General features: G+C 41.4%; 1 protein-coding gene across 50 annotated transcripts in view; it reads left to right on the top strand.

The window, feature by feature from the left end:
• MYT1L (myelin transcription factor 1 like) overlaps positions 1-17,744 on the top strand; it is a 416,618-nt gene that overhangs the window by 314,936 nt on the left and 83,938 nt on the right. For 35 of the 50 annotated variants that reach the window (XM_073001026.2, XM_078389001.1, XM_073001007.2 and 32 more), the window contains one exon: positions 9,130-10,104. In XM_073001026.2, coding sequence (XP_072857127.1) covers positions 9,130-10,104 — 975 coding nt within the window. The remainder of the gene's footprint in view (positions 1-9,129; positions 10,105-17,744) is intronic. The other 15 variants (XM_078389084.1, XM_078389077.1, XM_078389056.1 and 12 more) reach the window with 1 other exon arrangement.

The following is a 17,744-nucleotide window of genomic DNA, read 5'->3' as shown; positions in this document are numbered from 1 at the left end:
CCTGCTGCCTAATGGTACAACTGCTTCCATATGTTAATTCCACATAGCACGGACACACTTCCAGTAGTGAAACTTGAATATTATACTTCTATGGATAAAGAGGAAATGTACGTAAGATGAGTATTGTAGGAATTAGTCAAGATGTGACCTAGATTCAGGGAACTGTGATTACTTATTATTATTATTGATTGTTTTAATATATTGATGGAAGACATTGTGATATTGTAAAAATACGTAGGCACAGGACTGACAAAAGTAACTTTTTTCAACTACAATTCCATCCTTAGTAATCAGCCAGAATGAGAGGTATAATTTTAAAAGGGTAATCTTTCCAACCTTTGGGTGGGTGTGATTACAATATTTTACATTGTGGAATAGAAAAAATATGGAGAGACAGACGGATTTCCTATTAGCAAATGAGTCAGACAAGGGTGTATTTTATCCCCTTCTCTGTTCAGTCTCCACACAGAGCATATCATATAGAAATTTGGACTGGATTCAGCCAAAAGGAGGGGAGAAACTGATGGAAGAGCAATGAAGATCTGTTGATGACACCATTTGGTGGGTGGAAAGCAGCAATGAAACGGTTTTTAGTGAATGAAAGAAGAAAGTGCCAAAGTAGGGCTGCAGTTGAACATTAAGACAAAAATCATGACTACAGATAATCAGACAACTTTAGGGTTGACAGTGAAGAAATTGAAATAGCCAGAGATTTGGTATACCTTGTTTCAGTCACCAATCCAAATGGACACCTGTAGCCAAGAAATCAGAAGAATACTAAAAGTAGGAAAGGCAGCAAGGAAGGAGTTAGAACAAAAAAACCCTCAATTGTAAGGATGTGTCAGTGGAGACCAAGTTCAAGGTCATCCACTCTCTTGTATTTCTGATCACCCATGTGTTGAGTGTAAAAGCCGGTCAGTAAAGAGAGCTGACAGGGGGGTGGGGAATGATTTGGTACTGGAGGAGAGCTTAGTGAATACCCTGGGCAACCAGAAGGAAGAACAAGTGGGTCCCAGATCACATCAAGCCTGAACTGTCTCTGGAGGCAAAAATGTTGAATTAAGGCTGTCTGACTTTGGGCACATCATGAAAAGACAGGATTCTCTGGAAAAGACAATAATGCTGGGAAAGGTGGAAGGTAGCAGGAAAAGAGGAAGACCAAATACAAGATAGATTGACTCCCTAAAGGAAACCTACAGGAAGCCACAGACTTGTGTTTGCAAGAGCTGAGCAGGGCTGCTGAGGACAGGACATACTAGAGATCACTCTTTCATAGGTTCATCATAAGTCGGAGGCATCTTGATGACACATAACAACAACAACAACAAATTGTATGATATTTCAAAGCAAACTGCCACCGTAGAAGGAGGGGGACTGTTTTTCAGTAACTCATGTGCAGAGCATGAGGCACCTCATATTGTGAGGCCTCAGAGATACTTATAGAAAATGTAGAAATGCAGAACATTTCACTTCTTGCAGGCACACTTTGGTTTGAACAGGGTACAGCAGACAAGTGCCTTTCTTTAACTGCTTCCTATTGGAGTCGTCGTAAAGCAGCCTCAGTCTGAGTAGGGGATTTGGTATGAAGTGTTCCTTCTCCTCACATACCTGGAGCCAGCCATACGTCCAAAGGAAGTGTTGTTTTGAGATGAAGGGCATCTCCCTTTATCTTTATCAGTGGAGTCTTGACTTGAGAACTTAATCCGTATTAGAAGGCGGTTCTCAAGTCAGAAAGTCTGTAAGTCAAGTCTCCATTGACCTACAGTGCATTGAAAACCGATTAATCCCGTAACAGGCCATTTTTGTTCCATTTTGGTTTTTTTCTGGTCTGTAAGTCAAATCTCAGTCTGCAAGTCAAACCTAAATTTTGCAGCCAGAGAAGTCTGTAACTCAAAAAGTCTGCAAGTCAAGCCGTCTGTAAGTCAAGGGTCCACTGTATGTTTGCCTCTCCAGCCACATGTGCAGTAGCATGATTTCAGCAGCTTGTGCCATATTGCTGATGTTGTGATTATGATGTATTTATTGATGCTGAGTTAGCCTATTGCAGCTGGGGAAAGCAAGTAGTGTATGAACTTAAATCCATCTGAGGAAAAGGTATTGGAAAAGTTACCCAGTGAACCATATGCTTATCAGCTCTCTTCAAACACATAATTAGAAGTCATGATCATCTTTGTTTGTTTGTTTTTTTTTAAAAAGAGAGAATCCAACTTGGTGAGCTGCAATTCATTACTGTGCATCGCGGAACAGATACAGCAGTTGTGGAAAGTGTCCACAGTTCACCTGGATTTCAGAAAACATCTCATTCAGGCTTAATAAATTGATTTTAGGAACTCATGAAGCATAGTGCCACAGCAAACACAAATGGATATGGAACAGAAATGCAAGTGGAGTGAATTAGTTATGTTGATAAGTAAGTAGGTCAAATGCAGCCGCACTAAGAAATTGGAAGTAATGAGGATAGGACCAAGCTTAACCATAGGAGAGTGAACGGTGCAGGTTCATATTATGCTGCATTTACAAGGTGTGAATCACGGTAGAGGCAGCCGGGAGCAGAAGATAATCAGGAGTCTCTAGTGGGGAAATAAATCTGGCTTCTATTTCCAGTGCTCCAAGCCAAAAGACATCTGAATAGGTTTCAGTTATATTGGCCAGATTCCTGTTGCATAAATTTACCCCTGTGTAAGCTCATCATTATCACTATCTTTTGGGATATCTTTGGATCTGGGGAAGCCTTTGGGAGTCTTGTGATGGGAATGAGGCAAGATTTGAAAGCCCCCAAATCATAGTCCACGATTCCTATATGAATTACGACAAAATTAAAGATACCATGCTCCACAAGACTTTTTTTCTGTCATTAATTATACCAATGGTTTAACTGGCATATTTATTATAATCACTACTAATAATAATTAATTCACAAAATATACGAAAATAAGCCATCGTGGCTTGTGCCTTTAAGTGCAATGTGCAAACATTTGCATGGAGACTTTCATCTCCTGATTTTTGCTCAGATGTACATACTTTCCGCAGGCAGAGTGTACTGCTTATATAATCACCTCATAGCGCTTCAAGAACTCTCTGGATGGTTTACAGTTTAATTATGCAGGCTATACACTGCCCCTTCCAGCGAGCTGAGCACTCAGTTTACCAGCCTTCCAAAGGATGGAAGGCTGAGTCAACCTTGAGTCAGATACCTGAGCCTGTTGGGACTGAACTTGGGTCAGGAGCAGAGTCTTCACTGCAGTGCTATAGTTTAACCACTGTGCCATGAGGTCCTTTCTCTGTTCATTTGGAAACATTAGAAAAGCCTGAAAAAGAGGTACTAGTAGATTGGATGGCACAGAAATGGGTATGATGTGGGCAAAGGGGGTCAGTATAAGAAACTGAGGTATAAGCAGACAAAAGGACGGCATGGCAGAAAAGCAGTGCCTCGTTCAGCAAGTGGAAGAAAAAAGTAATTGGGATGAGGACAGAGAAGGAGCTGTGGGGCAAGGAAAACGAGGTCACCCCGAGGGGGAGAGGCGAGGAAAACAGAAGGTTAACAGAGAAAGGTGTAAAGGGGTTGAGGAGCATGATTTAATAGGTGGGGACAGAGAAACCTGTGGTGTTGAGAGAGAAAAAGTGCAAGGAGGTGTAGAGAAAAAAAATGGCAGAGATTTGAGAAGTGTGCGTACAAAGAAATGTTGAGGTTAAAGAGATGGATAGAAAGGGCATACCTAATGTAAAGGCATTACAAGGTGCAGAGACAAAAGTGCCATGGCATGGGTAGCAGAGGAGAAACGGGTAATGAGGATGGAGCGCACAGAGACCGATTACAGTGTGTTTTAATGTGTGCCTAAAGGAAGGCATTAATAGAAAACTGGTTAACAAGCTTTTTGTAAATAACTTTTTGGTGTTAACATCATGAGGAGTAAAAGTGCCTCTCCCTGTTGTTGGCCCCTGAGCACCTCTGCTCCGCAACCAGGTGGCCGAGACCAAGGTGGAAGGAGAAGCTGGAGTTGGCTGAAGAAGTGCAGGAATGGTCTGTGGAAGATAATACAACTGCTGGCAACCCTGTGGTGTTTGAGGAAAGGCTTTGAGGAAGAAGTGGTTTTTTGAGGAGAGAATCTACAGAGAAGAAAGAGCTGGCTTGACAAGATAAACGGAAGTTGTCCTAAGCATGCGGAACAGCGCGGGTGAAGCACAAAGGCACAAGAGGTAGAGAGGATGAAAGAGTCCAGTGGCAGAACCGCAGGCACAGAACTGAGAAAGCAACAAAGGGGCTAAGAAGAGATGAGAGAAGCATCGGGACCAGAGAAGTGGAGAGCTTTGAATGTAAGGATCGGGAGGTGCTTGAAGTTCATAAAGTGACATGAAGACAGTGCACAAAAATGGAAGATGAGGTGTGATACAAAAACATCACATGGAAAAGAAAAGGGTTTTGAGAGAAACATTTCCAATTGAGAGGCGAGGTGGCAGGATGTCAAGTAAGAAGGATATGGCTCACGAGGGGAAATGGTTGTTCCGGGATACATGGGTGAAGCTTTTAATGCTAAAGTCAACAGGGCAAAGAGCAGTACTTTTAGTGGTTTTGGATTGACTACATAATGTTCAAAGGGGCATGGGAACAAAAGTGTGTCATTTCTAATGGGCAAGGAAATGACAGCAGAATATGTTTGCTGCTGGGCTGCAACACAGATTGGTGTCCGACGCATCATTCACGAAAACATGTCTGTATAATCGGCCGAAAACTCTTTGGGTGCTGTGAGAGTGAAACACTCTGTAGAAGCCAAAAACCCCAAAGGTGCAGTGTGTGTGTGTGTGTGTGTGTGTGTGTGTGTGTGTGTGTGTGTGTGTGTGTGTGTGTGTGTGTGTGTGTGTGTGTGTGTGTGTGTGTGTGTGTGTGTGTGTGTGTGTGTGTGTGTGTGTGTGTGTGTGTGTGTAACACACACCTTATTTTAATAGGTAATGGAAACTCCTGGTGTAAGCAGTTTCTTCCCTAGTTCTTCTCATCTATACAGGGTGTTCTTGCATTGCTTGTGGTGTGAACCACACAGATGGCGATTTTTAGAACATTTAAGTCGTAATTTTGAAAGTCCGCCAACCTATAAGAAAACCTTTCTGAAAACCAGTCGAACTGCATTCCAGATTAGATAATGGTTTTTAACCTTTTTTATTATTATTTAAGATCTAGCCTTGGTTGTTTTCACACTACCACTTCAGGGCATAGCCCTGACTATCTAAGATGGCAGAGGGCTGACTGAGCTTGGCACAAGGCTGGCTGAGGTGGTGCTCAGTGTAAACCCTTACCAACCAAGGGATGTTGACAGTTACTCAGGAGTCTCGCCCTTCCCTGTCTTGGTGCTGGCAAGGTGTCTCTCTCTCTCTCCCTCTGGGATGGAGGAGGCTGAGATGTGGCATAAGATGGTTCCTCCCTTCTTGTGCTCCTTTTCTAGCTCTTTTGGGCATTTCTGCTGGCTAATCTTAGGTGTGGCAGTAATGGTACTGACAGATCCTTGTGCCAGCAGATGCCAGAGATCAGACAGCAAAAGGGTGTTTGGCTGGCAAAAAGGCAGTTGTGCCAGCACAAGAGGTTTCTGGCTATCTCTGAGTTTGGATTGCACTGCCTATTTGGAACGGACATTACCAAAGGGGTAGGAAACATGGAAGTTGCCCATTTTTTGGTTTTGTTTAAAAGATTTTTATCCCACCTTTCTCCTCAAAAAGACCCAAGGCAGCCAATACCTGGCAAGGGATAATTGATGGCATAAAGAAATCACCATCAACTCTTCATAAGAAGCAAGACTTCTGTTTGAGGCTTTCCGTGAGTCAGAAAATCAGAAGAATTTGGAATTTCAAAAGGACTAGTGAAGATTTAAAGGGCAGTGAGGAACCCACAGAGCTATGCCCCGTGCTGGAGCAGAATCCACATAAAGCAAGGGATACCCTTGGCCTTGGTTTGGGGTCAACTATAAAACCTGCAGGGGTTGGCCCAGAGATTCCTCCACTCCTATCATTATCCAGCTGTGTTTAGGCTTCCGTTGCCAGAAATTTTGCTGAACGTGAAATATCAAAGAAACTTTATTTCAAAGTGCCTCTGGAGAAATGTATGAGATGTTGCAAGGGAAATCAAAAGAGTTTCAGTAAGACAACTGAAATGCTTCAGTGTTTATATAAATCTTTTTTTAAAAATTAGCAGTAATGTCATCACACTATATATTTGGCCTGGCAGAGTGGATGGACCGATCGGTGGGAGACACAATCAGTGCTATTGTCAGAACTGCCCATGGGATTAGATCTCTCATGTACAACTATTTCCACAACTCCAGGGGCTGGAGGAAAGCTTCCGCTAGATACCTGTCCCTCCACAGGTTGATTGGCTTCTCGGGATTAGGGCACTGAACTGGCATTAGTTAAGCTTTTGAAAAAAAATCTCAATTTTCTACTAGATCACGGTTCTGCAATTATTTTTGCAGTTCTTGTAGCACTCTGTGCAGCATGGCAAAAAGAAACGGCAGAAGGTAGTAACTGGCTCTGCGTGTGTGCCATCTCTTTCCACCGTTTTACTGATATTTTAAATATTTCGCCAGGCTCAAGTATTGGACTGCTTATTTAATGATTATCTCAGTACAGTACTTGATTTTCAGATTAAATCGCCTCAAGCATATTTCACACCGTGCCGCCTACCTCGAAAAACATCAGGCTTAAAGTTTTTAAACAATTGACATGCACTAGATTTCTGCTATTGAGACAAACAATGAAATGAGACATTCCGTGGCAATCTGCAAGAACACATTTTGATTATTTGCAACCTGGCAGAATCAGCACAGTATGCAATTGTTTCAGTGTGTCCCTGGACTGTGGTAACCCTAATTAATCTTACCACATCAACAATGAACCCGATTTATAATGCATGCCATTAAAAACTGTGAAATATATAATCTATTTCTGTATTAACTTAGATTACAAGAAAGGGAATTCTGAGTGTGAATGATTTTTCCCTAAAAAAACGGCCATGAGCTTCAAATCTCCAGATGAATCACTATATAAACTACAGTGTCAGTGGATGTTTAGCTCTATATTGGAAGTGTTGGTTGGTTGACTGGTCAGTCCAAAGTTTTCAAGAGACTTTCTCCCCACCCCCCGCAGCATGGCAGGAAAGGCTAATACTGTACATTGTACTGCTAATGGCCTATAATTAGGCTAGGTATTCAATGATCCCAAAATCATGTGTATTCATACTATAAAATTAGCACATCCAGTATTGCTCAGTGTGATTCAGTTGAACTCTTGATTTAGAGCCGGCCATTCTCAACATTTTTTGGCCACGGCCCTTTTAGGAGTTCTCCTTAGGTTCCAGGTCCCCCGTGTCAAGCAGGAATACTATATAACACAAACAGGTGACTAGAAAAACAGAATAGATTTTTTTTCAGTCTGTGCCCCCCTTCAAATATGCCAGGGCCCCCCAGGGGGCCATATGACCCTCATTGAGAACGCCTGATTTAGACTGTCCAAAAGTTTGGTTAAGACATTTCAGTTCTAACTGATAAATGTGCACATGCGTATGGCTACAGAGACACACCATCCTGGGAATTCCTTTCTAAATATTAAAAGTTTTCCTTCTTTTTAAAGCAAATACTAAAAAATGCCTACAAACAGGGTGTATGTGGAAGAAGGCCTTGCTAATACTTGCTTGTGCATGTTCCATGGTACAATCTCTGTCAATGAAACTAATCCACTCAGCCCCAGATGGAGGGAAGATTTCCCCACCACCATCACCACCACCACAACAAGTGAGAGCTGGGCCCTTCTTAACCCTGGGGGAGACTCTGGCAAACATTCACTTATGCAAGGGCGGGGGAGTAAAAAAGATGCATTTTGGATACCCTGGAGAAGATGGTGGCCAACCCTACTCCCTCTCACCTTGCAAATGGAACCGCTAAATTGACTTCAGCCAGCATAATTCCATCCCAGGTGATAGTGGGCTGTGACGGAATGGCTTCTGTAAAAATGTACAAGGGCCTAAATGGAAGGGAGAGTTTGCTACTGATCATTATTATGAATATGTGACAGCCATATCGTGTTATGGTACCACATGGCTTTTAACCATTCAAACAGGTTACGGCAAAACCATTGGATGTCTTTCAAAATCATTTGAATAGCAATATCAGGAAAATGTCGCCATTCAGAATAATTGCATGAATAATTCTATATTATTCAAAATAATTGCCATTTAGTAGTACTTAGCAGGCACTGCAACCATAAAAGACCAATTGGAAACTCTATCCGCCTAGAGTGGTCTTAACCGACCAGATAGGCGGGATATAAATAAAATAAATAATAAAAATAAATAAATAATAATAAAACAAAACAGAACAAAACACTATAAATATTTGCCTTTCCTTGATTTGGACATAACAGCTAAAATTGCAATTTAGAATACATGCTTGTATCTTTATGTGCTTGTATTTTATAAATATTTGAAACATCTGTCTGTTACATCTTTCCTACCTAGCCTCATATCCTCCAGTTCATCTGAAAGGACGCAATTTTATTGCATATCATAGGTTGAAACAAGATTTAATCATACTTAGATAAGACTTGTGGATTTCAGTAGGTCTGTTCTAAATATGAGTAAGCCTGGATCCAAATGATTTAGTATGAATGGTGCTTATAGGACTAAAACTGTCTGAAGTCTGTGTTTTACATGCACATAACAGTCCTATAGTATTGCCTCCTATACCATCTGCTTTCTTAGATCAAAGGGGCTGGGAACCTTAGAACTCAGACAAATAGCATAGGAAAAATAAACAAATTATTTTAAAGAAAAAAATGAATATAAACATTGACAAACATTATATTATAATGTAAAATAAAACCCATAAGGAAGTGTGCTTGGGTAGTAAAACTTAATGAAGAGGTGAGCAAAAGTGAAAATTCTTCAGTCAAATCACTTAACATATCCTTAAGAACAATCAATCTTCTTAATTGTAGAGTGTAAATTTAAAGCAGCTACTACATATTAAAGAATGATTGACAGGCAGTTTGTTTTCTGTCCATGATACTGCAAAAACAGTTCCAATTCTAGCCACTTTTTTTCTTTTCTTTTCCATGTCTCTTTCTTTCTTTGTTCCTTTCTTTCTTATGCAGAAGACCATCAAATGAATTGTCACAATACTCGAATGCAAGACTCAGAAAAAGATGATAACAATAATGATGAGTATGATAATTACGATGAACTGGTGGCCAAGTCATTGTTGAATCTTGGCAAAATTGCAGAGGATGCTGCATACAGAGCCAGGACAGAATCAGAAATGAATAGCAATACATCTAATAGCCTGGAAGATGATAGCGACAAAAATGAAAACGTTGGTCGTAAGAGTGAGCTGAGTTTAGATTTAGACAGTGACGTTGTTAGGGAAACTGTGGACTCGCTGAAATTGCTAGCACAAGGACACGGTGTAGTGCTTTCAGAAAATGTTAACGATAGAAATTATGCAGACAATATGTCCCAGCAAGAAAATAGGAATATGAACTATGGGATGTTAGGAAAGCCTACGAACAATGGGCTTACGGAAAAAATGGTGGAAGAAAGTGATGAAGAAGTGTGTCTCAGTAGCTTGGAATGTCTGAGGAACCAATGCTTTGATCTGGCCAGGAAACTGAGCGAGACAAACCCACAGGAGAGAAACCAACAGCCGAATATGAATTCTCGCCAACATACCCGGCAAGAAGATGATTTCCAAGGAAGGACGCCTGATAGGAATTATTCTGATATGATGAACTTAATGAGGCTGGAAGAACAGTTGAGTCCCAGATCTAGGACTTTTTCTAGTTGTGCAAAAGAGGATGGGTGCCATGAACGAGATGATGACACCACCTCTGTTACTTCAGATAGATCTGAAGAGGTGTTTGATATGACGAAAGGAAACTTAACACTACTAGAGAAAGCTATTGCTTTAGAAACAGAACGAGCAAAAGCCATGAGGGAAAAAATGGCAATGGAAGCTGGAAGGAGGGATAATATGAGGTCCTATGAGGAACAGTCTCCAAGACAGCTTTCTGGAGATGACAGGAAGTCTAAGTCCGGTGACGGCCATGTCAAAAAGCCATATTATGGTAAAGGTAATATTCTATATAATGTATTTTGTCTTATGTTGAAGTATGGGCTAAATGTTAACAAATAATGCACATGATTTTGTTTTTTGGTATATATAAAAAAGGCATATGACATTTTCCAAGGGTATTCAATATTTCAAAGGAAAGTCATTTGTGTGCAAGCAGAAAAATGTACATTTTCAGGTGAAATAAATGAAATAAGATTTTGTTTTGAAAAAGGCAAAGATTATCCAGAAATGCTGAATGTGTGTTAGAGTTCCATTCATACTTTGAAAACTGAAAGACCTTGGGAGAACTGACTTAAAAGTTTTTTAACCAATTAGCAGTGAAAGGCATATTTTATAGATGGGATGGTGTGGGGTATCCTGATCTATAACATTATTGCCATGCAAGGGTTACTGACAAACCCTCTCCCATGTAAAATGTAGAGTCACTTGACAGAAATTGAACAGTATCAGAATGACCGATAACATAAGATAGGGGCAATGGCTGCACATTAATTATCTTAAATAGGAAGGTAATGGAAACCATTTGCTATGCAAGGCATGCTGTGTCCCCAGTTGGGATCAATAGCAATTTCTTTCTTCTATGGATTCTGCTTCACTGGTTTCATTCTTTTGTGGAAATAGTTAAGGTACTCCCTTAACAATAATCCAATATACAAAACAAAGGAAGACAACGCATCACGAATTACCCTAATGATGTTTTAAGTATAGGTGTATAGCATGCCCATCTAAACACACTGTTTCTGAATCTGCACCATTGTAAAGTGTTAATGCCCTAAAGAGTTACAGAACACTTTTCACTTCTCTAGAACTTTCATAGGAATTGAGGAATCAACATTATTGGAGGGAGATATGAAGAAAGGTGGTTATGGATGATGCTTGACTTCCCATAATCTCATTTTATTAAATTGCTTTGCTATGCTTTGATATTATGAACTTCAAAATGGGACTGTAAAGTTTAATTATGAGATTAAAACATCATTTTCAGTTACTGTGCACAGGATTTTCTTTCCCTCGAGCAAAGTTTTTTTAGATAAATGAAACAATCTAAATAGCCATCATAATGTACATGGCCACGGCAAATCCTAGGAACATTCTCACATTACAATTTTTAACCAGTGACTTATTATACCATGCTCTCAGTGACCAACTAGGTCCGAGCAGGTTCCCACTGCATACGTCCTACACGTGTAAGTCACCACTGCAAGTGTAATGTATGCACAGGGAAATTATGAAGACCGGCAGCCACAATCACCATTGTCAGAAATGTTGCTGGCCTAGTTACATTTGATTGGTGTTTTATGTTTATTTTCTTGTAAAAATATGGGCTCAGGCTCAGGAAAATTCTGACCACTTCAAACATGAGCACTTACATGAGGATTGCTGTCAACACCTTTACAGTTAGTGAGCAACCTAACATGGAAAGCTTGGACAAGTTTAGTATCAAACATGGGGTGCATATCCATTCCTTGTTTTAGCAAGGAAGAAGGAAGAAAACTATTCATAGACCTTCCTTGCTCTGCTAGAAAGATTTAAAAAGAAAATGAATGAAAGGTATATATTTCTTATACATCATCAAGTATATAGTATGTTCTGAGCAAAGGCTCTTGAAGGAGATGCATTGGACACATCTCAGGGAAGTAAAGACATCAAAAGGAATACACAACAATTCAGTTTCTCTTATGTTTGCAAGCTGTACTATATGTGATCCCCCAAAATCTACAAGTGGGCATATTTTCTCTAGTCATCTGTTAATGCTACAGTATGTTAGAAAACCTCTGAAGTCATCCTTTCTTCCACTCTTGCAAAATTACACCGGTTCTGATAATATTGTAGCAATGACTGGACAGTTGTTATCAGGCAATGGCTGAAATCCTGTTGCACTGCTATGCAATGGAGGTGAATCAGATCAAGTTAACAAATCTCTACGTGCCAAGTCACATGATTCAGTAAGCAACAGATAATGTTGTTTGTGGAGGTTTCTTGAGGCAATTTGATCCAAAAGTTATGCCTTTGGTGCCACTGTGCAACAGAAGTTCAGCCAGTGGGAAGAACCTTCTGTTTTCCTTGTAGGATAATGAAAATATTTATACAGTAATGGTCACTATTGATGTTAAATTCAACACCAAAACTGATCCCATCTTCCATGTTTTCTAATGCAAAAAAATACAGTACATCAAGTTAGTTCCAGTTATTTAATGTTCAGGCTGGAGAATTGTGCTGATGATAAAGCTCCTGGGATATCCTGTGAATTAAAAGAGTCTGCCCATGTTTTTGATTGGTTTGTACAACTGAGATATACTGCTGTAATGTTATGAGTGGGCAAATTTGAATTTCAAGTTACAACGTGAACCTCTATGATGATGTCAGTTGTCTTCTTTCAATGTGATCCCTAATTAACTTTGAGCAGAGATCTATGGTCTTCTGGATTAACTAAGTTTCTTCCTCCCCTGAATTTTTTTTAAAAAATGTGAAATAACAATGACTGAAACACAATGCTATTAGCAATGGGTTTTTGACAAAAATATAGTATCTTGAAATGCTTTCTGACAATTGTTGAATAAAACTTTATGTATGTAAATGAATGGTATGGCTGTCTAGGCAATCTCCAAGACATACAGGCAGGTGCTAATGAGTTCTATTCCCAGCTCCAATCTTCTGTGGTCTTGGGTTTAATAAATTTCCTTACCACTTCAGAATGGATAGACCGAAGCCCTTTTTCAAGCTTACTTTCATAAGTAAACTCATCACACTTTGTGGGAAAGTACCTAGCCTCCTCCTCTTTCCACCAGTACTTTCTACAAGTGAAAACAACTTTTCTGCAGAAGATAAGTCCCGACGGGACACCCAAGCAAGAGCCATGGAAAATTGGTGCTCTCTGTCATGTTTCGAACATACATACACGCAGGAATCTATCCTCTACAGACCAATAACCTTCCATGTGTAAAAAATGACAATGGAGAGAGGAGTGGCTAGGCAATCCCCTCAAACCATGGTGAGACCATAAAGGTAATTCTTGAACTGGGCTCCAACTCCTGATGTGAGTTATTGTAGCATTTGTATAGGGAATTCAGAGAAAGGTGTGATTAAATGTTGTGCTAATATTATGTAGTAAAATAGCACACAGAAATCTGGACTTCCTCTTCCTGTTGCCCTCCTAAAGCTAAAACTTTTTGCTGAAATCCTGTTGCACAACTACGCCTGCGTAAGAAGGCAGAAGCCACAGACAACAAGCAGTTGCGCTGGTGTGTTGCACAACTATTTGCACAGCAAACTGCATAATCATTTGCACAATAAGTTATACAATATGGACTGTCTGGGTGTGACTCCTTGTAAATGTCCACATGCATAACTTTACACTACGCCAAGTGCAGTAGGATTTCAGTCTTTGATTTAAAGTATGAGACTAGGCCTAGCAAAATGTATGACCTATGCATCCTCCCCAAGTTATGCATTATGATTTGCTAGATTTCTGCTTTCCAGTTCTAGGCAAGCAACAAAAGGAGGAGGTCTGGTAGTGGGATTCCATACATGGTTGATGTACTACATTTGGTTAAAAGCTATGGACTTCTAGAGCCAAATGTCCATAAAACTAGGTGGCCACTCTCATTTGCATGTGGCTCCCAGCTCAGAGTAACACAGACATGGGATTCTTCTGCCATGTGTAAAACTAGACTATTTGCAAGACATCCTAAAGCCCTTATTGAGTGGCCTAGTAAGCAAAACTCTGTACCTGCCTCTGATTTTGTCCCTTCTGAACAGGCAGCAGATTCACACTCAAAGGGGTAGCAGGGGTCACATGCCCAGGGCTTCTTATGCATTGGCTATTGTGCATTGGCTCAGTTTTCAGGGCGTCAATAATTTAAAACAATTAGAGACCCTGGAATATAATCTCTCAATTAGGCTTCATATGAACAATTCCTTATGTAAAGTTTACTTACTAAAAAGTGAAGTTCCAGAAATATGTCAAAACTTGAGCTGTCAAATAAGATTTGATTTGAACTGAAATCTTATGATGTAAGAGGCAATGAGATAACACAGTCTGGTTCTGAAAAGAATTGACTTCTGCTACAGAAAAATCACCAAGCCAGGTTCAGACAGATAGTGCTGACAGACGTGTCAAGTTGTTGCAGGGGAAATTAACTTTATGGAATGGTTAGTTTGTACATTTTCAAAATAGTTTTATTAGAGCCAGGATTTTATTTGCTATACTGCATGTATTTGTTTGACACCTGGAAATAAATTAGTCCTAGAAATGCAAAATATTGCCTGAATGTAAAGGATGGTTTGCTGACCTGAAACTTCTTTGTATAATTTAAAAACATTTTCTTTGTTTGTTACATCAGGCTGATTATCCTGATACCCCTCTGACTGTCCCGAATTCTTCAAAGGTTACTGTGTTTTTCTAAGCACCTGAAAAGAGATTTGTGCATAACTTTTTAAAGGAAGAAAACATATTTTGAAGTGGAATGAATTCCATAGACCCTGTAGATAGGGGTGTTTGCCAAAGAGGTAGATTGGCTGCACCAGGTGTAATATAGCATGCATAGCTTTGGGGCAATATGGTCCTGAGTGGATGATCCTCAGATTTACACAATCATTTATCTGGGAATTAGTTTTTTGGCTCCCCTACCTTGATGGGCACCGCCAGTTATATTTCGGCTGAAGACAACCTCTGATTCACTCAAATGTAACTGCAAGAGAACCATGGGGAACACACTCCTCCTTGTGTTGGTGAGGTAGAGAGTTCATGTTCTCCGTCCATAGCTGCACTTACTCTTTCTCCTTTCAGTGCTTCTCTGAGAGGAAGGCCAAAATGAAAGCCAGAAGCATATCCCTTCCATACACACACCTCTGACTGATCTGTCTCCCTTCCATTAAGCTGTGCTTTCTTGCCCATTAATTCCAGATCTGGGCTTTATTAAGTCCAGCCAAGTTTATTTCCCCAAAACTCTGAAACCTTGGAGCTGCTTTAGCTCTAGAACAAGACTCCTTATAGACCCACTGAAGGTGTGATGACTCTCACTTATCATCACCAACTCTCCCTTTCGCCGCCATGTATTCTAAAGAGAATTGTCCTTTTTTCTAACTTCCTGTAAATAGGCACCTAAGATGCAGATGGGTGACATGGCTCTTAGGCCCCATGTGGTTTTTTTGGGGGGCCCAAATGCAGCCCCTAGCACAGCCCACACCTCCTTCTCAAATTAAACGTTTTTTGGGGGGAAAGACAAATGGCTTTAAATGTTTCCTTGTGCCTTCAAAAGGGAGTGAGAGCAACCCGGCCATGTTTTGAGGGCTCTCATCGCCGGCCACGACCCCCTCCGACTCCTTCACTATCACCAGCTGCAGCAGCAGGACAAAGTGGAGAAGGGACCGCCTAGGCGGGGGGGGGGGGAGGACGGAACGACATAAATTTTTTTTAAAACCCTCACAGAATTCACCTTGCCAAAGGAGAAAAACTCCCACCAGAACAAACAAAATTAAACAGAATGGGGCAGGAGGGCCCCCCACAGGTGTGCGCACGCACACAAACACACATGGAGGTCTGGCAACCTTCCTCTGAGGGCCCCCCTCAAAAAAAGGCACACTCAGCAGCAGCAGCTTCCTCCACCATGACAGAGGAGCAACTTTGAGAGGTGAGCCCAGGCAGCCTCCAGAGCTGAGGTGGCTGAAGCAGCCCGAAGAGGAGGAGGAGGAAGCACCACTGGATGCTGAGGCGATCGTTGGCCAGGCTGGTGCTGGGGGTGCCGAGAGAGAAAGAGAGCCAGAGAGCTGGTTCCCTGGAAGAAGCGGCGGCGGTAGCTGCCGCTGCTGTTGGTGGCTTGGAGACACTCTTCAAGGATGGGCCGGGAGCGAGCTCCACTCTCAGACATCGCGCGACAGCAGTTTGGGCTCTCAGGGGAAAGGGCCGGCAGCACGCCTCACTCACTGGCTCTCCCCCAATACAGCGCCTCTTGCACCCTCCATATGGAACTGCAGCCTGTCAGCTGGCAGACAGGAGGGCTAGCTGGCAGGCTGCAGTTCCATATGGAGGGTGCAAGAGGCGCTGTCTTGGGGGAGAGCTGGCGAGCGAGGCAAGGCTTTTTTTGACTCTTGACAGCAGAGGACGCGTGGGCGCTTTTGGGGCAGGCAAGGCGGGGCCACAAACTATCATGCGGTGGACCGCAAATCCCCCCCGGGCCACATGTTTGAGACCCCTGACTTACTCCTTACCCCTCCCCATTGGAGAAGCACAGCTTCATTGGTTACCACTTAGATGTCCTTGAAGCTACTCTGACTAGCTTAGCCATTGCAAGCAAGATACGGTAGGAATCTTCCAAACTTCTGGGGAAAATATTTCACACAGCTCAGAGGCAAACAGGAAGCACCCAGCTAGAACTCATAGACGGGGAGATTTTACTCTGAGCATCACACCAACTTCTGTAAGGAAAGCAACTGGGGTGTTGTTCTTGGGATTGGGTATGTCTGTCCAAGTTCCAGCGACAGGCATGTGAAGCTCTGGAGGTCTAGAAGTGGCCCACTTCTTATTTAATGACAGAGGGTGAAAAGATGGCAGCTCCACAATAGCAGGAGTGTTCCTGTCCCTCCAGCCCATTTGCAAAGGACCCCATGTATCTCTCTCCACACCCCAGCTATCTCCAAACCGAAGCAAGCTAATCTGCAGCTTGCACAGATGCAGATGCTTTGCGGTAGGAAAAGCAAAATACCAGTGAAGTTCCATTTCTGTGGCTGAAGCTTGTTTATATCTTGTTTGTTGTTGTTTAGTCATTAAGTTGTGTCTGACTCTTCGTGACCCCCACATCTTGTTTACAGCACTTCTATCCAAAATCAAAGGCTGGAGTTAGCTCTGGGGATGTCAAACCAGGATAACTGATTGTGTAAATGGGAAGATGAGTATTTGAGTAGAACAAGTGAAATAAAACGAATGACACTGGGATTCCAATTCCAGTTCCAAAGAAATTTCAACAGCAATTCTATTCCTTACTTGGCAAGAATTATTCCTTAGATACATTAAAATCACTTCCATAAGCTACAGAAGGAAGACAGCAAAATGTAATTCCTGGAACGTTATGAATATTCAAGCATTAGAAATATGTGATTGTCATGGGCCAAATTAAAAAGCATGTATGAGCTGCATTTTAACATATAGTAAATATTCATAGGGGGAAAAACACTTTTGTCTAAGTTCTAGTACTTCGACACAAACTTTGGAGAAACTAGTGTCCATTGTAGAATGCCACAGGAGAAGAATTCATTTGCATTGAATCTGTGAAGAATTTTGGCACAGGAGCTGGGCCCACTATCATCAGAGCCCCTGCAGTAAATCTGTAGACTTCAATACACAAGGCAAATAATGCTAAAAGAAAGAGTGAAGGGGGTGGGTGAGCGGGAATCCCAGCCAACTTCTACCCTATAGCTAATGCTTTGCAGAAGTAAATTAATCAACAGTGGTGTGGCTTTGCTGGAACAAAGTCGCTGTCTGTTGCCCTCCATGAATGGAGACAACTTGGATTGTAGGAGCCTATGGTACAGAAAAAGGAAGCAAGAACTAAAAATGTTTAAGCAATAGCCGATGTGTTTTCTTCCAGTGTTCTTTAAGAACATTTTCCAGAGAGTATCTGATTTCATTAAATGAACCTT

The sequence above is a fragment of the Pogona vitticeps genome, chromosome 1 (assembly GCF_051106095.1).
Source record: "Pogona vitticeps strain Pit_001003342236 chromosome 1, PviZW2.1, whole genome shotgun sequence".
NCBI lineage: Eukaryota > Metazoa > Chordata > Lepidosauria > Squamata > Agamidae > Pogona > Pogona vitticeps.
Note: the sequence above shows the minus strand (reverse complement) of the source record. Positions and strands in the feature narration are given on the sequence as shown.